Source organism: Gallus gallus, chromosome 13, assembly GCF_016699485.2.
Source record: "Gallus gallus isolate bGalGal1 chromosome 13, bGalGal1.mat.broiler.GRCg7b, whole genome shotgun sequence".
NCBI lineage: Eukaryota > Metazoa > Chordata > Aves > Galliformes > Phasianidae > Gallus > Gallus gallus.
In genome coordinates, this window is record NC_052544.1 from 17,403,500 (window position 1) to 17,427,641 (window position 24,142).

The 24,142-nt window shown below is 41.6% G+C and overlaps 1 protein-coding gene across 3 annotated transcripts; it reads right to left on the reverse strand.

The window, feature by feature from the left end:
• Window positions 1-377: 377 nt before the first annotated feature.
• On the reverse strand, window positions 378-24,053 carry LARS (leucyl-tRNA synthetase). 3 transcript variants are annotated; one of them, XM_414663.8, is made up of 32 exons: window positions 24,013-24,053; window positions 23,315-23,433; window positions 21,862-21,949; window positions 21,129-21,209; window positions 20,216-20,356; window positions 19,938-20,099; window positions 19,177-19,289; window positions 18,757-18,820; window positions 18,171-18,238; window positions 17,605-17,830; window positions 17,309-17,396; window positions 17,132-17,208; window positions 16,427-16,480; window positions 15,337-15,477; window positions 14,595-14,672; window positions 13,671-13,756; window positions 13,508-13,573; window positions 13,328-13,410; window positions 12,844-12,982; window positions 11,183-11,395; window positions 10,521-10,578; window positions 9,563-9,626; window positions 8,776-8,959; window positions 8,438-8,528; window positions 7,545-7,685; window positions 6,823-6,963; window positions 6,611-6,721; window positions 5,404-5,514; window positions 3,975-4,079; window positions 2,896-2,991; window positions 1,804-1,936; window positions 378-805 (listed from the first exon to the last, which is right to left on the reverse strand). In XM_414663.8, exons 1-32 carry the CDS (start codon window positions 24,016-24,018, stop codon window positions 600-602), a joined length of 3,534 nt encoding a protein of 1,177 aa, XP_414663.3. In that variant the 5' UTR covers window positions 24,019-24,053; the 3' UTR covers window positions 378-599. The 3 variants fall into 3 exon arrangements, with proteins under 3 accessions (XP_414663.3, XP_040502938.1, XP_040502939.1); XM_040647004.2 differs by having other exon boundaries at window positions 23,936-24,036; XM_040647005.2 differs by lacking the exon at window positions 378-805 and having other exon boundaries at window positions 1,852-1,936; window positions 2,846-2,991.
• Window positions 24,054-24,142: the final 89 nt, after the last annotated feature.

Below are 24,142 nucleotides of genomic sequence, written 5' to 3' on the forward strand. Positions count from 1 at the left end.
CTGCACCCCTCCTAGACCCCATTTAAGGGCTGACTCCCCAGGAGGAAGGATCTCTGTCAGGAGATCACTCCTCTTGGAGCCCTTCTGTGAGCCCAGGACACAGGTAAGATCTTTATTGCATTACTCCTTTGTAACGCGATAATCTCTCTGGTCCAATACCTGTATACCTGTTTGCCATATGTGTCATTGAAAAGCAAAGTACAGAAGTCTGTAAGTGACTCCCCCCCCCCCCCCCCCCCCCCCCCATTAAAGGTGATTTACAACCAACTTCTCCACCTGGATCCCAGTCCAGAGAGAAATGAGTGCTAAACCTGATACACTACAACACTTCTGAGCACACAGGCCTCAGCTGGAAAGGAAGATCTGCCACATTAATGTTTGGGAAAACTGTTTATTTTCAAAAAACCCAAAGGGCCAAAGGAAAATAATTTCATTATATCTGCATTTTAAAGAGTAGGGATAAATTTGCATGCAAAATGAGGATTTTTTTGGTGGGCTTTTTTCTTTTTTTGAAGAACAAATTCACATCTTTGTTACAAACACTTCCAAAGTCACTCCATGAGCTCTCTCTGCCAGGGATCAAGTCGCACACAGGCAGTTCAATGAACCAGATACACAATGGTGTCACCAATGTCCCTGGTCAGGCCACTCTCTGTGACACACACACGTCTCTCAGCCAGGTTGATGTGGAAGACTGCCTGCTCTGGAATAGCAGTTTTCTCTGCTTCTTCTTTGCCAAGGACTGGAACACGGCGAGGCCCAAGAATTGGATCATCAAACCTCATCAGCTTCACTTTAGAGAGATCTGCAGTATAACAACCAGCTAATGAGGACACATCTACACACAAACCACAATACCGACCGAGTTCATCCAAACAACACTGAATACATGTACTGCCAAAGGTCTTCTCCAAGGAAATTAAGACTTAAACCCATTAAAAGATGTCATCCAGTGGTCACAGAGCAAACTGTAGCAGAGACAGCATCTTGTCTGTTCTGTCTGCAAGTCCCAAGGCCACGTTCCAAGCACCACATCTGCCTTTTTGTTCTCACGTCAGCTGTGGGTGACTGAGCAGTGCCTTTGTTTTTGAGGAATTAATTTCAGAGATTGGGGAAAAGGGGCAGGGGAGAGTTTTTGTGGAATACAATTCCCTTTTAAATTCACACCAACAGAAGATTGCTAAGCAGACCAGAAAAAAAACAGGATCTTTCTGTTACGCCTTCCTCCAAGCACAGCCTTTCTCTCCTGTGCACCGACAGAACAGTGACACCTTCTGGAAGAGATGCAGAGCTGGAAAGAGTCACTTCCCAATCATCTCCAAATATTCACCTTGCAGCAGGGTGTTAGATATGCATACACATCTACTATGTGTACAGCACGTTTCCCTCTGCATACATTTTGGTACACAAGTTATCACGTACTCCTCCCTGTGTGCATTATCATCCATCAGTGGTTACCTTTGTTTATCTGTCAAACATTAATAGAAACATGAGCTGCAAAAAAACAAGGAAAAGACCTCTCTGCTGTCAGAAGCTTATGGATTCAGCCCAGTTTTCCACTAACATTCAGCTCTATGGTCATTCAGATTTGTTCCATTCTTACTTTCTGCACTCCTCAACAAAACCACAGATGTTGTTCACTTAAGAAACCCATTTCCTTCTGCATGGAGACCTTTCTGAGTCATGGCTGCACCTGTACTGTACCCATTCTGTGGCACTGACACAGCAGCTCTCTGTGCCCACCTCACATGGAAACATTAACCTAATCAGCACAGGCAGCTGTATGTCAGCTCCAGTATTTACCTTTGATGCCTCTGTCCATCTTCATTAAGCGCCTGATCACAGTCTCTCTATTATCTCCTTGCCTAATCTCAATTTTTGTAGAGAAATGGCCATTTGACGGTTGAGGGTTCACCAAAAACACAGACACACTGGGCTGTAAGAAAGTTAATTAACAATTAAAGGGGGATCCATGTTTATGACCCAAGGCTCATAGGAAATATGCACCTAAACCAAACCAACCATCCATCACAAAGTGTTCCAGACAGATTGCCTTCACTGCACAGCATGGAATGCCAGTGGCAGAACAGAACCACCTACACAAGTGTTTAGAATATAAGCTGCAGGATATGTAACTTTTTTGGACATATTTAAGGAAAAAAAACAATCAAATTTTTACTGTTGAAAAGTATCAGAGCTAGAAATATTCACATCTGTTACTACTGTTGTAGAGCTTCACCAATCTCATGCCTTACTCACCAGTGCTCTCAGAATTCCACAATGGAGCTGGAAGAATACTTTAAGTATTTGATTTTTATGCAACTGAATGCCATTTGTTAGTTTACAGGGGGCTAACAGGAGAGCACTGAAAATATTAACACTACAGAATTCAACAAATGAAGCTTCACATGGAAGCTTGTGATGCCTTCCAGCAAGTATAGCAACACCAGAACCTCCAAATAACAGCAGAGAAGTGAAATTCAGACCAGCAGGATCAAGACCTCTCAGTTCTATGTTTTGGCCCATGTTTTAGCTGGAACACAGTCTACCGTATCTGAAGGGCAGTAGGCAATGCATGTGGCTGAAGGAGACATACACACTGATGCCCAAGGCACTCATTTTTAATAGCCTTCCAGCCAGCACAATTTAAAGATTTGATCTGAAGTGCCTGAAGGCCAAGATATAATCATTGTCACATTTACAGCTGTATACATAGAAAAGAAATAGCAATTGCTTCAGTAAATGTTTCCTGTTTTGAATGGTGTTAGGTTAAGGGCAAAAATTCCTATTTACATCTTCAAGTAAACTTTCCAATGGTATATTTGTGGGTTGGTTTGTACTCAACTTTTCAGACCTCCAATATCTGAATATCTGGCTTTTTTTGGTGGTGGTTACCTCAGTTCTGAATACAGAGAATGGTTTTCCAGGACAGCACTCTTCTTTTATTTTATCTTCTGCTTCAGAAGCAAACTTCACTTCAATATGATCCAGCTGCAAGAAAGGTGGGCAGGGAGAGGGGAGGGAATCAAGAGGAATTTGACTGTATTAGAGGGAACAAGAGGAGTTACCAGACCTCCATGCACTTAAGGTTCACACCAACACTCTTGGTGTCTGCTGCTCAACAAGCTGCAGTTCCTCATCATCGTTTCTAACACTGGGGATAGGGAGTGGGGAATAACGAGGAGGGCTGAACACTGACACACATCCTCTAAGTCTGAGATCAGCAGAGCTGGGAGGGATGGCTTCCCTTGGCTTGCCAAATCACATTCTATACAGGCAACTCCTTCTAATCTAGGTCAACAAACAGCATAGCTCATTTGCAGCAACAGCACACTCACATTAAATGTGGACTAAACTTGACAACCCCACAGCAAACTCCAAGACTTTCATAGCAGAGCCCATAGCCAGCCAGCCCCCAGCTCATCCAGAAACAAAGTAATGGTGCCAAGGTTCTGAACGTGACAACTGCTAAACTTTGTGACAAAGCAGTTCAGTTCTTATGCATCTCTACACTCCCCTGCTGTGCAGCAGGACATTTCCTTCCTTCCACAGTTTATCATTAGTAGCAAATTTACAGATCTTTTTAAAACAGGCACTGCTTGCCCTTGACTTTGCTCTGATATAGGACAGAAAGTATTCTGATGATCATACTAAGCTGGCTTAACTTCCTCTAGACAGCCATTTTACTTCATTAACATAGTTTTAAAAGCCCTGCCCAGATTCCACTCTCAAAGAGGGTGAAGTAATCTGCTACAGTTCACAGGTGCCATTGTAAGAGTCTGAGGACTTCAGGCTAAGAACGGCGGTCATTCTTACCAGTGATGCCTGTAAACATGTCCCAATTCCTTCAGTTGAAAAACTGAAGATAACAGTTAGGTCAGAGAAAAGCACCTCTTCAGAAGTGGCACTGGAAAGGCTGATCCTCCAGCTATCCCAGCAAGAACCAAGTAACAAGGATGTCAACACATACAAACCTCCAGGGAATTTGTCAGATAGACAATATTCTCCATGAGCACCGCCCGTTCATCAAATTCCAGCTCCAGATCAAGAACACGTGAACCATTCTTCTCCAGGTTTTCCTGCCAGAGGAAAAAATGGATTAAAACCATCTAATGCTGCAAGATGATGCTTCACAATTGCAATGTATCTACATTAGTCATGAAAAGAACAGGCTTTAAAATATGCAAGCTCTCTGCTGGCACAATATGCTGGCATAGAAGCAATAATTCTCCTGTAACAGGGTATCTTCTACAGGGAGCTGGTGACACTGATGGGAGGAGTAAGAGCAATTATAATGCATCTTTAATACAGAATTCAAAAGGTGTTTTATATTCTGTCACTTGTAATCTCCATTTAATGTGCGAGTTGAGAATTCTCCCAGTAAGTCAGAACTTCAGTGCTGTTTCACAGCATGAAATTCAGTCTTATGACCTAGTTTAGAATAAAGAACAAGCATACAACAGCTGAACACATTCACAACAGTCATAAACAGTTCTCTGCAGGGAAATAACAACCACTTAATATGTTAGCATAAAGGTAAATTAATTAGTATAGAAAACCAACAGAAACAGTAACAATAGCCAAAGTATTAAAAGCAATATAACAACTACTTTTTTTATTTATAGAAGTAAAACAGAACTTCCTCTTTAGAATTTAATTAGTCTCTTGCTTCCACATGCTCAGTCAGCTGCCTCCTCTGAAGCTCTGCTTCATCACACTTAGCACAGCCATGGTTCCCTCATCAGTGTGATGTGCAAGACTCCCTGCGCTAACAGTGAGTCGCTTCCCTTGGTAAATCACAAAGCCTTATCTTCTAAAGAAATGGGAAGCACAAGCAGAAATGCTTCTTATACCCTGGAACTGCTGAATAGTCTGTTTCAGAGAACAACATACTGGTCTAGGGAATCTAAGCTCACATGCTTCTTCTATGTATGTATATGCAGTCACTTACTGCTCTTTCAAAGCACAGGGATGAAGTGTTGGGTAAGTCCCAGCATGCCAAACCATTCCCTGCATACAAGGGAGTCACTAATTGTCAGACTAAAGACATCAAAAAAACAGGTATGTTTCAGACCTGATCTGCTTGTATGACTGAAAGTTTGGCTGATCTGTTGCAAACATACAAGCTGATCTAATAAAATACTCCTTTTTATGAATTTCTCTTATGCGAGAAGCTTCATAGCAGCTCCTTCATGCTCTTTTCCTCTGAATGTTCGTTTTAGGCTACTCTCCAGTTGCTCTGTGCCTTCTTTGTACTGTGAGGCCCAAAACTGGGCACAGTATTACAGGTGTGGCCTCATCAGTACAGAGCAGAAGGACTGAGTCCCTCAACTTGCTGGCAATACTTTGTGCAGGGTCAGGATAACATCAACCTTCTGCATGAGCTGCCGCTCTGACACTTACCTTAATCATGGCAACAAAAGGCATGACCTTCTTCATGTACTTCTTCAGCTCTGGCAAGGCATTAAGCTCACTGGCAATTACCTTATTGTCTGGTAGTTGACCTCCAGTGACCTAAGTGTTGATGAATACCCATTGAGTATTGGGATCAAAAGGAAAAAGACAAACCACAACACATGCCCATTTGTATCGTACATCCTCAATGCTTTACCAAAATACCATCAAGGACTGTCATCATCGATTCCACGCAATCATTTTCCTATCCCTTTAAAAACATTTAAAATTACCAAAACCGACAGGTATCTACTGCCATTCTTTAATCTTGTCTGTAACAACATATTAGTGTACCTAAATTACCAACCAACTAAAAATGTATCTTAAATCCATATTTAAAGTCCACCCTCAAGTAAATATTTAAGCACTAGTTTTCTCAATTGTTTTGATTTTACATTCACAGCTCAGATATTTGCCAATACAGTGTATTTGATATTTGCCCATTCAGTGTACAAGACTGAACAGCAGAATTTAGTGCTTATAAAAGAAATGCTATAGGATTCCCAAATTTTAATACTCCAAACACAAGTTTTAGATGAGGAATGTTGATTTAATTCAATACTGCACGTTGTAAGAGTCCTGACTCAAAGGTATCAGCTACAATGCTGAGGATGACAGCTCACCAGTAAGGCAAAACCCACCCAGCAATCTCCATGTCAGAAACAGATTTCTCCACTTCCAGAGAAGTGAATTTCTTGCACTTATGACACATGCATTGCATTTCAATATATTTCTTGCAACCTCCTCACTGAACAATATATGCCTACTTAAGGATCAGAAAACACCTCTAAGCCCACTTGTGCAGCAAGGCAACATTAATCTCTTGGTCAATAAGATTTCCTCAGAAACACTGCTGGGAAAGAACTCATTTTCAAATGGATAGCCTTTCAAATGTAAGAGAACGCGGGCCCATTTTTACTCAGAAACACCCAAAAGCAAAAAGGACATACTGTTGAATCAATGACACACCTCAGAACGTTCTCATTAAGCATTAAAATTCATTGGACATTCATAGAAGTATAAGAGAAATTAACACCACCTCACTTTACATGTAAGAAATTTGGTAACAAATTACAGCTTACAAGCTTCCTTACAGATAAAAAAAAGTGCACAAAAAGCAGAGAAGCAGCCCAAAAAGCCACAGAAGAACACCCACCTGATAGTGCTGGCGCAGAACTGACAGCGTGGTGTGCTGCCATGGCGGGTAGCTCTTGGCTACATAGATGGTGCAGTGAGAAGGCTTCTGGGAAGGTTCTTTAGTACCCTTCTGAGGAAAGGAAGGAAAAAAAATACATAACATCAGGAGGGAGTTCTGAGGCAACGCAGAATTACCAACTGTGCATACTTAGATGACCCATTACACATCACCTTTCCTTTCACAGGTGCCATGTAGCCCTTGAGACGGAGTCGGAGGTCATGGGCTGCTTCCATGAGGTACTGAGAGGAGCCAATTAAGATCTCATCCACAGGGCCTGCTTCCGGCCAGGAGGCCTTCATAATGGAATCAGGCTGTTAAGAAAGGAAGAAGTTACTGTGCATTTTTATCTCAGCGCACATACCTAGTGGTCCTCCCATCAATCACAGCCTGACTGGAAACAGAAGTTCAGGCAGTTTGAACCTTAATGAGCACTCATCCATTATGCAGTGGTAAAGGAGTAAGAACAACCAACATGCATTTGTGTCACATATACATATACAAGCACACCTGCCACACAGATCTTGTTGTGCAAGCACAACACTCATTTCCCCAGTTCACCTGATAGCTCAAAAGAAGCTGTTCCATGCATAGATGTAGGAATATTTTGTTATCAGATTAATTTTAGATCATCTCTTTGTATGAAGTTAGTCATAGTGACTTTAATGAAAGTTACCTGTATCATTACAGTAACCAAAGATACAGGTTAACTCAACATACCTGCTGTCACACGCAATGCCCTATCATGGAAATTCATACATTAACATTGTAGGACAGATGTTTCCCCTCCTTGCAAACAAATGAAATCTACAAGTCTGACACCAGCCTAAAAAAATATATATCAATGAAACCTTAGACCTGAATCTAGTGACAAAACAGAAACATGCACTAGTACCTTTCCCAGCAGTGACCAGATGTGCTCACACAGGTGAGGACAGATAGGAGCCAAGAGCAGAGTCTGAACTTCAATAAACCGAAACACCAGCTCTCTGTGCATCCCTTCTATTGCCAGCTCACGGTATTTATCTTTTGCTGCCTGGAAGAAAGCCAGCATCACCACCATTAACACAGTAACTGCCATGGAGAAGCACTCGAAAGGAAGATCACCCAGCTGTTTGCTCTAATATGCCTTTAGAATGTAAGAAGCTTAGAACTCAATAACAGATCACTGGAAGTAGTGTATTTTTCTCAAGCACCTGACTGTGAATATGTCAGCTGACAACTTCACTTTACAAAAAGTACCTTATTAGAAGTGTTAATTAGAACAGATATAAAAGACCCTGGAATACCTTTGCAGATACTAAGTACAAAGAGGAGCAATGAATACGATCTATCATGATGCATACAACTCAGCTTATTTAACCCCATTTCCAAATATCATAAAGAAACCACATAAAGGAGCGTCTGTAACTCATTAAGTGAAGTGGAATGCTTCTAGAGGCACTCTGGATATGGTTTATGGAGTATATAAAAAAGCACTATTTCCAGAAAATTCTGTTATCTGGATTACTTATGAGAAAGCCTCCATTGAAAAGGACCTAGGGACAGGAAGCACTCTTCTCAATAGTGTCTACATGCAACATCACAGCTGTCCTCCTCTGGGCCTCTGCAAAATGCCAAACAGATCTTTATAATTTCAGATTAAGTCTATCTAATTGGTCTTGTTTCTTGATATAACTCAGATTCCAATTCAGCTGTCTGGTTAAGGATCACAGGCATCAGGATCAAAAGAAGCCCACATAAGGCAACAAATATCAAGCATTATTTATCTATAACAAGAGCTCCTACCTGAAATTCAAAGAAGCCAGTCTTCAGAGCCTCCTTAAATAACATCCTCTCATAATTCTGGTCTGTCTTCTTTATGCCTGCATTCATTTCACTAGGGAGGAAAGTGAAAACACCAATATTGCACAGTCCACTCTACTTAATAGGAATACTGTGTAGAACTATGCTACCAATGCCACCAGTACAACACAGTCACACCAGCTCTTCTGAAAGTGAATTTAAAAGATGTTTAATATAAGTTAATTCCATAAAAGAACTATATTTGATTACTATACTTGCAAGAAAAGAAATAGTAGAAAACCAGCCTGTACCATGTTGTATTATTAACCTTTGTACAGTACCTGGCAAAGACTCTGTCATTGAAGGTGTTGGCAGGACCACTTCTTAAACTGTCTCTGTTTGCAATCATCTCCTTCACCCACTCCACCCATGTGTACAGACGAAGAATCCCAGCATCAGCCATGGCTTCCACAAAGTTGGCATCTTCAACAGTGTCCCCAGCATCAGCCAAGGCTAAACGCATTCCTGAGGGAAATCGCATTAGCTAACAGGACTGGCGTGCACTGAGCTGGCAGATGTGGGTGCAGAAGGCAAGGGACTCGAAGTCAGTGACAACTAACTTTTAATTCCATGTTAATGTAAATGTGGAATTAAGTTACAAACTGCCTGGCCAACTAGAGAGATGCCTCAAAGGATGCACTTTACCCATGGAGACAAACGCTATTTTCCTAAGGAAGCAAATCAGACAGATAGCAAGAACCAAGAGCCCAACAGTCACAGTTGGAAAGGAAAAAAAGAGCCACCAGGAGGATGCAAGGCAGAACACGACATGCAGGAACACACACAGTATGTATCAGCAGCATTTGTCTGATATTTTGATCTCCAATAGCAGTGTGTGGAATAAACACCGTCCAGAAGACCTCAACCTGGGAGAAGCTCTTGATTTAAACAGGTGTTCCATTAATGCACATCCCAGTTTTCTAAACAGCTCAGCTTTTCAAACAAAGACAGCTGGTAGGTTTATTGCAATGCAGTACTCCAATATACCCACTGCTCCTCTGAGAGCAAAACATGAGTTCTCATCATTTTGGCATCACTGAAATAACAGACTGGTCAGAACATACTTACCATCTGCAGAAAACTTGTCTACAGCCTGAGATAGGGTAAGGAAGTTGCCCGTAGATTTAGACATCTGAAAGAAATAGAAGAACCTTTGTTTTCTCATATACCCACTCTTTTTCTGTCGTCTTGCCTGTCCAGCAAGAGTCTGGTGAAAACACTAAGAAAATACTGTCTCATGAATTAGAGCAAAGGAACTTTGGTAAGTCTGAATGACGTCACACTGCAAAAAACAGGCTGACCTTCACAAACAAGATCCACTCCAGAACACTGAACTCAGCTTGTGACTTGGCAAGCTGTCCAACTACCAAGATACCCATACACTATAAACTCATGGAAATTGCTGCTGCTTCCTGGATCATTTCAGTTCCACCCCAAAACTTGTCAGGTTTTGGAAAATGGAACAACTGGCACCAAAACTCAGCTCCAGCAATTACTTGTATCTAATCCTTGAAAATTAAATGCTACTTCAAAATTAGCATTTTCAGCTTATCCTGCAGCAGTTTTTCAAGAAGGATCATGTTGGCTTTCTTGGTTTCACATCAGACAATCTCCAAGGCCAAGCTCCTAGGCTCAGGCAGTTCTACACTCAAATTCAGTTTCAGAACTTGTATGCATTGCAAGTTTTCACACAAACTTTCTTCTCCTTATACTGACTCCAGGCCTCAAAGCTAAAAGGCAGAATGATTTTTTTCTGTTTTACTACATTTTTATTATCCTAAAGCTTAACAGAAATTCACAGAAATCTTAACTAAACCAATCAAGTGATACAAGAGCTAACAGAAGAAGAATGTTAAGCATCAATGGAGGAACAGCAATTTTTGTCCCTCCAATTACCTCTGGTGAATGGAAACCTGGAAGTTAGGAGTGAAGGAATGTGAATTTTCACTTCCCTCCTTTTATCTTCATATAGATTTTTTTGAGTCTGGTAAGGGCCTACTTGAACATCCACAAAACCTCACCGTACCTTTTCAGAATTGAGAAGGAGGTGTCCATTTGCTCTAACAGCTACTGGCCATTTTTCTCTGTTTGAAGACAAGATACAAAGCACATTACAAAGTAAATACATTCTCTTTTAAAAAAAATGAAGTAATGTTTTTTGTTCCACTTTGGGATGAACACCTTAAGTAGAATCTTCAAGAAAGTATCTGGGAGGTGTCTTAAAAATTAAATCAAGGAATGTCTTTGTTTTCAAAGAAAACTACAATATAAGGGCTAGGGCTCACCACTGTTGATATACAAAGCAGGGAGCCTTGCATCCACACTTACATTTCATTTACCCCACCTTCCTCTATTCAAGTATATGTAACTTAAAAGTCAGTCATTAGCACTACCCAGCAGCACTGGGGAGAGCCACCCCAATTTCTGTTGGGCAAGTCTACATCAGTAGAGGAAGCAGATTTAATGTTTAACATCAGGAAATAGCTTTCCTATACAGAGCTTAATACAACTTTTAAAAAGACATTCAAGGAAATATAAAGTGTTCTCATGCACAGGAACTACACCTTGCTAAGAGTCCGCCATGGTTCTATGACTTCTGTTATCAGTACTGCACATCATAACAAAATGCAGTGCAGTGTCAGCAGCTTTACCTCCTGCATGCCTGCTTTGCATCATTTCCAAACTTACTTCTGATCCGACCACATTGCCACATGATTATAGAGGTAGTATGACAGGTGATTTGGAACAAGATCTTTGCCAGATACTCTGAGATCCACAGGATACCAAAACTCAAACTCCTCCTTTAGCTTGTCCAATTTTTCTTTTGGAATCTCTGTTTTAGGGAATGGAGCTGCCTTGAAGAAGATGTAATCCCAAACTTCTTTGCTCATTTGATGCGCTCTGTAAGTTTGAATGAAAATACTGCTGAGCCTGCACTAAAAATACTTTTCATTCTACACAGTTTTATTTCTGGCTTCTTACAATTTCATGGGAGTCCACCAGATACTACTTGGCACATATCTCAAACCAAATAGCTTCAAACCTCTGTTTGTCATCTTTTAACATCTGCTAAGGTGCTTTGCCCTGTATTATGCAGAGGAACACATTCAAGATCCAAAGCACTTCCTGTACATATTAAACAACTAGTTCAAATGACAGACAACACCAGTCTAAAACACTCTTCTGTGCACCACTTCACTGCTTTCTCTCTGGTATTTGTCTTATGCTTTAAATTACTAGTGTGTGTGGTGTCCTCGCTTCTATGTTTGGTGCTAAGATTGCTTATCTGAATGGCAACTCATGTGCCACAAAGCCCTCACTTACCCTACCCCAGAGTCTCAGAAAAATGCATTTGCTAATAGTAAGAAAGACGTTATTAATGAGTGGATAATACACTGTAATTTTACATCCTTAATCATTTTAAATCTGTAATTCAGTGCTAAGGATGATCACTTCAAAGCTTGTTTCCAGGCATGGTTAGCATGTTGGTAAGCCCTCTGTAATTAGAAAGGTTCAAAACAAAATGAAAACCTTTCAGAATTACTTCTGTTTGTACACACATTACTTTGGAAATGCTTTTCATATTAGTTACAGCATCGAAAAAGGCATGTTGCAATTCCACAATGTGTAAACTCCTCCAAAAAGCAGCTCACAAAATAGGCAAAATTAGAGTCTAAGATTCAAGGCAGAATGCCACTGAGTTGGTTTTTTCGTGGTTTTCGTTTGTTTTAAATTCCAGACCAGCTGTGCTACATCATCTCTCTGATATCTATCACTGGAAGCTCAGTCATCCCATCTAAAAGGTCACAGAGCAGTTCTGAGAGTATTTCAGTACAAATGCTTTGCCCCTCTTAACTTTGAGCATTCCCACATAGGGGCTATGGATAGAAGGCTCTATGCCTGTAAGAGTTACCAACTTCTAATGCAGTAACAAAACTGGAGTGTCGATCTTATGCTCTTTGTACAATGAACCATAAAATTCTTCACAGCTGTAAAGCAGTCTCTCAGCAAGAACTGAGACTGCAGCAGCCACTGAAATAAATCACTCAAACACCTGGGGAGGACCGTTTCAAGGCAAGTCAGACAAGTACTAAAAAATGTGATTTACTTCATGTGCAGTTCTGCTTTCAAGGACATTCCTCCCCTTCTCTGGAGACAGTACTACATTCTTTCCTTCATTTTTCTCCTACACCATTGCTTTAACATAGCTATCAGGAAGTTAAGTTTTGACACTGATGCTTTTAAAACACAAAAGCAAAGCATCAGCCTGCTTAGCAAGTCTTTGTCAAGAACAACTCAGAAGAGAAGCACACAACTGAACAGGCAAAATGGTGATTCATTCTCCTTACCTGATGCCTAGAGGAGATTCTCCCTGGCCTCTCAGGTTACCTCCCTGTAACAGATGAGCGACTGTGTAATAGGCCATGTAGATTGTGGAGTCAGAGAGAGACTCAATCAGCCACTGCTCATCCCAAGGCAAACGAGTACCTGGAAGAGGCAGAAGACAGGTATCAGATAGTCTGTACCTTTGCTTGCAGCACCTGCTTTCACACTTTGCAGTCATCATTTAAGGATATGCCAAAGAGATGGTCATTGGTTTCTTCTGCTGAAATCCCTACCAAAGTAACTGCCCAAGAAGAAGTTCCAGACCGCATACATTCACAAGATACAGTGTGCCTTCTTGGGGATGTTGGATCTAGATTTAAGTTGGTTAAATCTGCTATACACTTAACAATACCATTTTGGATTCCAGGCAGCACTTCAGTCTTTCAAATGATGTAATGAACACCATGCTTATAAAGAACCAAGAAAGAAAATGAGCTCTTTGCCTACCTAAGCCATAAGTCCTGGAGCAAGCATGTTCCTGCAGCCAACCTAAAGTAGCTTCGAAATTTCTCCTAGTCTCTTCACAAAACCTGGAAGAAATAAGCTATTAATAACCACTCCCCTCAGCACTCCCAGAACACCACCTGCAAACAATCACTCCTCTTCATATCTGCTTTTATAACTTACGTCTCCAGTTGTTTCAAGCACTCTGATGTCTGTTTCTTCCAGTCCACCTCACCATAATCTAAATACCTACGGTCAGAAAATTTTATTGTTAAAAAAACACCATACCTTGGATATAAACTGACAGTGACTTTTAACTAAAGCTCACTTCAACTACTTCACTTACCACTGGTCACAAAGGGCCACGACACATTCATCAGCAGACCTTGACATCACTTGTTTCTCAGGTTCCATATAGATCATGGCTTCATCCTACAAGAAGAGGTGTTACTCACCTGAGAGGGCAATAAAGCTAAGATCTAAGTACTTTACAAAGTCTTGCAAATCCTCATGTTTCACTAAAATGAATATCATCTTAATTCCAGTCTGTTTTACAGCATTTCTTGCATGGCTTTGTTACTGCACTGCCTTTCTGCCCCAGCATTTCCTTCTGGAAAATGGAGTATGATATTTGACTGTGTACCTCTCAGATGTGTCAGTTCATATAATTTTGTGAACACTATCTCCATGCAGAACAAGGAGGGCAGCAGCAAAAAAAAATTACTCATTAATCATCTCCCTACCCATTACTGTTTTGTGGGTTTTTTTTTTGGTAATGAGTTATTCATAGCAGAATCTAAAATATATCACATGTATGTCACAGCTAGTAGAAAACAAGTAGAACTGGAATTCTGCCTTCCCAGACCAGCCATTCTGATGCAGCACAAAATAGTACAAAGTGCTATACTATAATCTGAAGATCACAACGCTGCAACAACAGGCAAATACCGACTAACAGATGCTGCTCCCACTTGCTGTTCTCATCAGGAAAATCTAACTGAACACAACATGCTCATTTTTCAGTTACTACCCTTCCTTCTCTGCTTGATGAACCCCAGAAGGGGTATCTCCATATAAATGGTATCTTTTACTTTTATTTGAAGACAACTTGCAGTTCAGAGACTGCATATTCAGTATCTTTACAAGTATATCAAAGATGATAAACAAACCAAAGTACTTCCTAGATAAGGTTGCGAGATAAAGCAGAGAATACGAGGTCTCTGCTTTAGCTATCTATCCCACATAGATAGGTATGCATACTACTACATACATTATCCACCATCATCTTCTGTATACATTTCTTGACATCTTGAACTTTTTGTCCTTTGAATCCATCCACCAACATTACCTGTAAAAGATGAGTCAGAGGAGTTTATTCACTTTAAATTAACAAGACAGACATGTAGTAGGTCTTTAGAACCAGCAATAATTGCCATTTCTTTGTTATCTCTGACAAGCAAAAACAGGAAGCAAGCTTTTACTTTTTGGAGATTTTTGTTTATGTGCTGGGGTGGTTTGTTTTGTCTCATTTGCTATGGTTTTGTTTGTTCTTCAATAAACAATCTTCTTTTCCTTAAAAATAAATTGTATACATGTCAGCATGCACACAGGCAACCCCACAAGGCTGGGCAGAAATTCAAGTTGGTGCCAGCTTACAAGAACAGACCTGAGGAGTCACAGTAAGCCATCACATAAGTACGGACAGCAAAAAAAAAATTGTTATCTTTTTATACCAGTTCCCAAATCAATGCTTGCAACAACATTGATCAGTTCCTCAGAATGTGACCATTTCCAAGATCACTAAATTATGAGCCTCAATTTGAAGTCATACACTTCTCCACCCTCCTTCAGTTCTACACAACTCTTTCAACTGCAGAAGTTCTAAAAAAAAAAATTGACTGGTGAAAAAGAAACATCTCCCCCTTTCCTGCCCTATTTATTTATTTCTGATTCTTGCCCTGGGATTTTTTTACCGTCCGATCAAACTAAGCAAAATCACCTTTATTACTTACTCCTTCGTAAAATGCTTTAAGGTATACCCTCTCCTTGGCCTCAGCAAGTTTTTCTCTGTCATTCTGGCTCTGGATTTTGAGCTCATCACAGATGAATGGAGCACAAAGGTTGCCATAACCTGGGATTTCAATGATGGGCACCTGAGAATTAACAAAACAGCGTCAGGTATTTATTTCAAATCATCTCAATGTAATAAAATCTACATAAGAATTTGTCTCCCAGATTTCACTTCAGGAGAAGAGATGTGCTCAGTAAGAGAAGTATTTTTTATCTTGGTTTGCAGCCAACAGCGGAGTTTGAACAAGAGATGACAAAGAGGAAAAAAGGCAGTTTTTATACATTACCTAAACATGTTGCATGATAGCTGGACAAAAACTGGTACTGAACAGCCCTAGTGACACAGCAGGAGGTACCAGAGCAATGGCCAACTTCTACTGCATTGTGCTACTCTGTGCACACTTACAGCATCTATCACTAACTGAGTTTCAAAGGCATTTACGAAGTATTGGTGCAGCTCCACTGATTAGGGTCAAGAATCCCTGATGTATCCTATGACACCCCCCCCACCTGCTCTCCCACAGGCAATAACCCAGTTTCATCTTCTCGTACCATGCCAGTATCACACTGTACCAGCACTGCAGCTGGCCCGGGAAAGCAAGGGCAACACAGAATGCTGGGACAGCTCTATCAGTAACCTATGTTTTTCAACAAAAACCGATTCAGCCATGCATTTGCATTAATAGTTAAGTAACTTCAGTCCTTTCCATCTTGCCTTGAAGGCAAGATTATTACTGTAACCAATAGCTATCAGGATGATGTACTGCATTCTCCAAAATAGTAATTCCCACAAAAAATAATGCTTTTGTATATCTGTTATAGCACAGAATAAAAAATATATATATATTGACTACAACCCATAACAGATCACATACAACTGTAAGAAAACATGAAAACATCACTCCAAACTTCCCAGCTGAAGAGAATTTCAGACAAAAGATCTGGAAGAGATGCACCATCCTGGCACATTTCTCATCAGAGAGCACAAAGCCACCATGTGTACTGCAGATGCACCCAGGTGGGTGAACTCACCGGTTCAAATGGCAAGACCATTTCATCTCTGATACCATACTTCCCTCTGAGAGCCTTCAAAAGTTAAGGGGAAAAAAAACACAACATATGAATGAAAGAAAAAAAAGTTACCTTGGAAGGTTTTTATCCATTCCCAAGGTCTTTTGCACACATACTATTTTACTATAAAACAGACGGAACTGCTGCTCTGCCTGCTCACTACTTCTCACATCTGACTCAAAAATTAAACAAATTCAGGTGACTCTATCAGAACGCGCACATATCTAAAGATGAGAAAAAACACATTATCACTGAAAATGAGTGGAACAAACTCAGCAGCCAGTGACAGCCATTTAGACAGGGATGCGCTTTTGAAGCTCTAACAGCAACAGCTACTCTAAGATTCATTTGAAATTCATACGGAGTTCTCATCTCAAATTCATTTCCACAACAGGAATCTATTTCTAATTCACTGGCCCTCCTCTTAGGCACATTAAGACCAAAGCAACACAACTCCCATTCAAAATCCTTCTTGAAGACAGAAGAAAAACCTGACTGAGCTCAGCAAGTTTTAACTTCATTTAGCTACAATGTTAGAGATAAGATGTTAGAGATGGCAAAACTCCAATTAAAAGGAGTTTTGTTTTACCCACTGAATATCCACTTTTGTTCCTCCACGCTTTGGAAAGGAAATAAAAACAGAAGTGATTGAGAGAAGAGATGGACCTGTTTTTTTTTCAGATCTCTCAGGGCTGCAATGTCATCTGGAGAATCAGAAGGGACACTTGTTACCACTCCCGTTCCTTCACAAAGAAAAAGATACAGCAGATAAAATATCAGTCAACATACTGAACGCACAGCGTGCACCAAGCAGACCTCAACAAGCTGCTGCTGCAACATTACCTTTATCTTCCTTGATTGTGAGCATGGGAAGAGCATACACAACTTTGTAGCTGGTGAGAGGTGCAGAAAGTGCAGCACCAAGAATCTCCTGTGTGGGGCAGAGGAACATAATTACGAAAAGAGCATTTTTTTCAGCCTGAGTAAGCTCTTCTTGCTGATACTCATTTAAACTTGCTGAGTTCATCTACCAAAAGTGCATTTACATTTCCTTTATAAGTAGAATTCTACCACCACCTTTATAAGCACAAGCTTCACAGAAAGAAAAAGACTTGGCCAGCAAGCTGCAAGATGCTTACTTCTCCCATCAGTTCCTTGACAACAGGTACAACTCCATTGTCTTTCGTAAAGCCCTGGTAGGACATGTTCCTGGCAGCTCTTTGGGTGCAGATAAAGATATCCCCATTCACAGTTTCAAAGCCAATGTATTTCATATCTGGGCGAACCCAGCAGTTGGTCTGTCCAAACATGGTCTCTGGTCTGAGCGTCGCAGCCACCAAGAAGATATTTTTTCCTCTCAGGCCACTGGTGGGGGGGAAAAAGCATTTTATAAGTCACCAAAATAAAAACATTCAGGGTAGCACAAAACATGCTCTTAAGCCAACGTGAACTATACGTTACATTTCCTAATTGGCTCATTAAATTCAGTGCAGGGCTTGCTTTTCACTTGGTGCATGTCTGCTTGTTTTAAATCTGTGCTCCACACAGCTCAGTGAATACAGCAGCTCAAAGCAGAGACCAAGTTCGTGAAGTTACAAAAGTAACAGGATGAAATTAAATCTTGCATTAGGCAAACCAGGCTAATTTAATGTCCACTTTTGGCCATAAGAGGGATTTGACTTGCTGTTATGAATTCAAGGCTTACCTTAACTTTGCTGGATAAGGATCTAACACCTTCATTTTTATTAGAGTGTATTCTTGAGGTCCAACACCCTGCAATTCACATAAACAATGCAGCAATTAATACATGGAGTTGACTCGAGCAGCAAAGAAGAACTATTCTGTAGTAACCTAAATGCTATTTAAGGCAACAATGCTCTCTTCAAAGTAAATCACAACTCTACTGAAATAAAATGCTGCTTCAGAAAACAGAGACTGAAGAGAGAGGATCTATTTTATACCCCTGTCCAAAAATTTACTCATGAAAGCAGCTATCTCAGCAACACAATAAATACTTATTTGTGTCGTTTCAACAGATAGATATGCTGCAGCAATGCCGATGGCACAAATTGCCAAATACTCACAGGGAACAGCCACAACGGAAAATATTATCTGCAGTTCAAGATAAGTACTCTCAACATTGCAGTTCACTCAGTTTTCCCCATGTACCAGCAACTGAGAACAGGCAGTTTGGAATGTATGAAATACATTTTGCTCCATGATGCATTTTTTTTTTTCCTTTCAGTAGATAAGAACCATAAACAATGCAGGAAAACAACTGAAAACACTACCTCTCCTGTTTGCCTGTCATGATCCATGCAAGGCTGCCCATCTTTTGGAGAATAAATCGTGTATCTAAAAAATAAAAGTATATGTTCATAAACTAAAAAGAAAAATTACCCTAATCAAAGGGAGAACCTCAAAGGATATCTTCAAATTTTGCTTAACTCACTATCCACTGATGCCAATGACAGTTATTACATGAGCTGTCAGTATTGATTTAACCTTGAATTGACAGCTATGGTAAAACCAAAACACAAAGCAGGCTGTCTCACAAACCCAGCACAGTAAGCACTCTACCTGTTCACTTCTATAGGGTATTTGAAATAAAAGCCTTTTAGTTTGAGTTACAAACACTTTCTGGTGCCATAGTGTTCCATCGTTCACAAACTCACTCATCCACATTCACCATAAATTCAGAGTAGCCTTACCGTTTCCCAAACTTAATCTTATTTCTTTCTTTTAATGTTAGGAATTGCCATCGTACAAAGGAGTCATAGTATGGGTTAACATCTGTGGTAATGAAAGAACGCCTCCAATCCACCTGGAAATGCATAGGAGTCTCTATTAAGTACATACAATGAAGACATTTAAGGAACCACAAAACAGCTAAACTAATTTTAAAATTAAAAGTACATGCCTGTTAATGGTGCATGCTTAAAAGGGTACTTAAGCAGTCCGCATGCATAGCCTTTGAGAGCTGACATGTATGACTCCAGGCCTTGTGTGCTGAGTGTGCATTTTAGAAGTTTGGTAGAAGTTTTAACCAATCACCAAAGCTAAATTTCAGCATCACTGTTTCTCAATATCTGTCTGTTTTTTATTGTCAGTAGGACAAGTATCTTCATGTAGTATCACATCATTACTCCTCCTAAAGCTACTGTCAATACTGATTACAGAATGGTAACTTAATATGGAAAGAGAAAAAGAATGCTCTGATTTCTTCACCTGATTCTTGTTTCAAGGAGTGATTGACACAGATTATATTCTGTAGACAAGAAGCACTTAATCACACAAGACTATTAAAAGACTAATATTAAAGATTAAATTAATAATTCCATAAATAATAGAAACACTTCTGAAATAATGTCTTTATTCTGCAGATGATTTCTAGTCCCAAAGGAACAGAACCATATTCATAAACACAAACATGGCTGCCTTCAGAACTGAGCATTATATTGCTAACAATTACCTTTAATCCCATGCTTTTCAGATCCTGAACAGCAAGAGGAGGGAAATAATCCAGCCAGTGCTCAGCTTCAGAGAAACTGACCACTTCTTCATCCGACAGACCCAAAGACTTCATGATTCCCCACTGGTATTTAGAAGAACCGGTCTTGGCAGCAGCTTTACTCTGTCAGGACAATTGCAGTGAGAAAAAATAGTACGCATTCTCACATTGGCAATACCTGCATATACAACTGGAAGCTCTAAGAGCACAGCTACCACTCCCTGTTTAATCAACTTTACCTTTTTCCCTTTTGCCTTGTCTTTGATGATAATCTCTTCATCTTTTTTAGCAGAGTTTTCTTCCTCCTCTTCCTCCTCATCAGGAAATTCAGGTGGGCAGCCATACAGCTCCATTTCTCTTTTGAGCTTATCTGCACAAGCCTAATTAGAGTTATTGGTAGTCTGTCAGCACTTTTCCATATCTATGACCAAAGCAATTACTAAGGATTGATTTTTACTGTAACATTGTGCTTTCCACTACAACACTTAAACTTTTTCCAGACATTGTGTTAACTTCTAGGAGAGCTTTCTAGTTGAAGAATGCCTGTGATGGCAGGAAGATGTTCAGTGAGGATTTATTGTGTAACACCATAATGGGATGGAAAGCACCGCAATAACAGCAGGGTGACAAAGTCTTTAGCCACAGCAAATGAGAGTGAGCCCAAATGCAGCAGCTATAGATGCAGAAATGAAGGAAAAGAGCTGCTTACATTTGGAAGGCCACAGGCATGCAGGAATCTCCAGCAAGATGCCCTTTCTTCCACTGCCAACCCTTAAATGAGGGCTGGAAAGGGGTGGATCCTGGCTCCACCCCTTCCATCACTCCGTACATTGCACGCATCTGAGCTTCCCTTGGCTGGCCCTGCCTTCCTACCAGGCGCTCCATCACTGCTTCAAGCCATGACTGAGCATCTCTGCTACAACTTGCAAACAAAAAACTGCTTGAACTGAATTTTGAAAACTTTGTTTTCTTGGAAGTCATACTGCATAGTTCAAGTAAAGCACACACCTATATTACAAAGTCAGGCTTCAAATCACAATATCTTGATAAAGCTTTGAATAAATTACCACAATGTTCTGCACTGACAGGAAGCAATGCTCCTCACACTTTTAAGAATGGAAAGCATGAGGAAAACCCCTTAGCAAGTCCTACCTTTATGGGCATCCCAGTGCAGTGCAGACCGAATGGGAACAAACAGCTCTTCCCCTTGAGCCTCTGATACCCAACTGCAAACTACATAAAGTGGAAAAATGAAAAGAGAATGGCAAAAAGTTAAATCAGCACCCATCCCAAAAAGGAAATGCAATTCCTTCCTTCCATTAAGCTACTGAAAGGCAGTCGCATGCAGCAGGCAGCACCCATGAAGGTGCTGAAGGAAACAAAGCTACAAACACATCCTGCTACCAGACCTGCACTGCCTGGCCACATCAGGACAAACCTGCCAACCTTTCCCAGAAGGCTGCCTTAGACTACAGAAGAATGCAAAGAGATGGATTTTGTGGAATCCTATCCATTAGTATCTAAAACCTGCTAATGTAGGAAACAAAACACTATTTACAAACAAAGAGGGCAGTAAGGCTCTCTCTGATGCTTGTGCCAGTCAGCAGCTAGACAAGCAATAAGCAGCAACATCTCCTATAAACCTCTGATCTCTGAAAGAGCAGCACCTGCACTGCCCAGTTCCCTAGAACTACACAAGTTATATGCAACCCTTTTCTCCCCCCTAGCAGTAATGTTCCCATTGAAAATATGGGAAAAATAAGAAAGCTGGAAGACATCATCATTAAGCCTACAAAGTACTTAGCAAGGCATTCTGTTAACTACAAAGTAGCATCAGCTATTTCAAAAGCAGCATTTAAAGGTATTAGCAAAGGAAAATATTTACCTCACACTTGGATAAAGAAAAGGTGTGTCCCAGGTGCAGTCGGCCATTCATGTAGGGGTAAGGAAAAGTAACAAAGTACTTCCCTTTACTGAGGAGAAATTCAAAGAATTAAAACATCCAATGTAATCAGCTTTAAAGTGAGCATCAAGAAAAGCATAAATAACACAGTTAACATCACTGTATGTTCAGGCATTATCAGCACACAGTGACACCAAAATAATTTGTATCTTGCAAAAACAGTCTGATTTTACACCACTGTTATAACAGCAGGTTTTGTCACCTTACAAAACAGCCTCGTAGCTTCATAGGACTGAAATCACAAAGCAGCTTTGAATGAAATGCAACACGTTCCCAGATGTAGGGAGTTCTAGTCCTGATTCTGTAAATGAACTGCTGCAAGAGCTCAGAGAGGTCATTTATTTTATCTCCCACTGAGTTCAGCTTTTCCATTCAAACACTGCATATAGCCACTCAATAGCAATCAACCATAGTATTGTTGCACAGCACTTTGAATATAGATTACTGACCTTCCAAAACATCTAAAATAATCTCTAGATCATTAGGCCATTTGCAATCACTGCCTCCATCTTCGCACTCTACCCCCACCCACAGCTTGCACCTGACACTACCACTGACTTAGAAACACACAAAAACAAAGGCCAAGTCATTCTTTTGCTTGCAAAAGATTACAGTTTAAGAAGGTGTTGTTTGTTAGAGCACTTAAGTTATTAAATAGGAAAGTCAAAGTAAAACAAGACTAGAAATAACTCGCGCTGCCAAGGTTGGTTTTTCTCACTCCAATACCCACTCAAGCTACTGATGCTGTTTCACAAGTCTTTCCACACTGTACATGCAATTCTATTGATCTGGGAGGGATTCAGTTCCCAAACAATCTCAACATTTCCCCAGCTTCAGGCTTAAACAGGTTTCTCAGGGTTATTCAGGCAGAAATAAAACCAGGAAACACACCTGGTCTACAGCAACCTCTGTGCCAAGTCAAACAGGTCAGCCTGCGTCAGGCCCAAGCTGTGTGAAACAACCCTTCTTGGTGAAGCAGAGTAAGTCCATGCCTTATAAATGACCTCACCTGAAATAGAGGAGCTGTGCTCCTACCTGGGGGGAGTCATTCCTTAACCTCTCACCTTGTTGCACCGAAAAAGCTCCTCTGTGACAGAGAGCAGAAGTCCCTGAAAAGAGCCTCACTCTTAAAATCAGAGAGCACCGATAGCACCAAGGAATGGAGGACAGCTGCCTTCATCCCCGCTGGGACCTGAGCAGCAAATGCTCACCACTGCTTTATGCCAACGTAGCACACAGTGCTGCCACCTGACCAAAGCACACGACTCACAGAAACACACTGCTTTCCCTCTGAAATGGATGAGAAAAAGCATTCCCTGGGGGACAAAAAGGTCAAAGAATTAAAAATAAAATGTGCACGTAAATACAACGCTACCTCCTTGGGTTGTGCCCATCCCCAGCGCCGGCCTCAAAGACTCGCTCATCGGCCCACTTCTGCTGGATCTCCTTCTCAATCCTCTTCAGGAAGTCCACTTTCGCTGTCCCCTTCCGTTCCTGCGAAGCACGGACGGACAGAAGTCGGCACGAAGGGTCCAACGAACACAGCAGGGCTGCAGAGCATCGCAGCTCGTTCTGTCACCGGGCATCCCCGCTTCAGAGCACTACCGCAAGCACATCTCTGGAACCCACACGCTGCAGCGGGACCTCTCAACAGAGCACGGCTGACGGCAGCACCGCACCCACCCAACCTCGCTGGGCCCGCTGAAACACGGGCAGCCCCTTAAGGACAGGACACGAGCGAGGCACGGCGGCGAACCGCGGCCGAGAAGGAACGCGCAGACGATGCCGTAACGCAACGCGCGGCTCTCTCAGGCCGGACACCGCGCGCTCCGCTCCCCACGGCCGCGCCCCAACCCGCACACCGCGCTGCGGGACGGCGCTCCGCCTCAGAGCCGCGCGGCTCTCCCGAAGGCGCTGCCCAACGGCACCCGAGCCACGCGACGCGCCGGCACCGCCTCACGCAGACCGCCGGTCTGTCCCCACTCCCCGCTGCCACCTGGCGAGAGCGGCCCCGCTCAACGTCCGGAGCTGAGCGGACGCGAGGCGCAACAAGCAGAACACCACCCCACTCACCGCCATGCTGCCGCCGGGAGCGCCGTGCTTGACGGGAGGGGAACGCCACGCCCCGCCCCACAGCCGGAGCGTACGGCGGCGGCGCGGGCAGCTCAGGCCGTACCACCAGAGCGGGGCCGGGGGAGGGGCC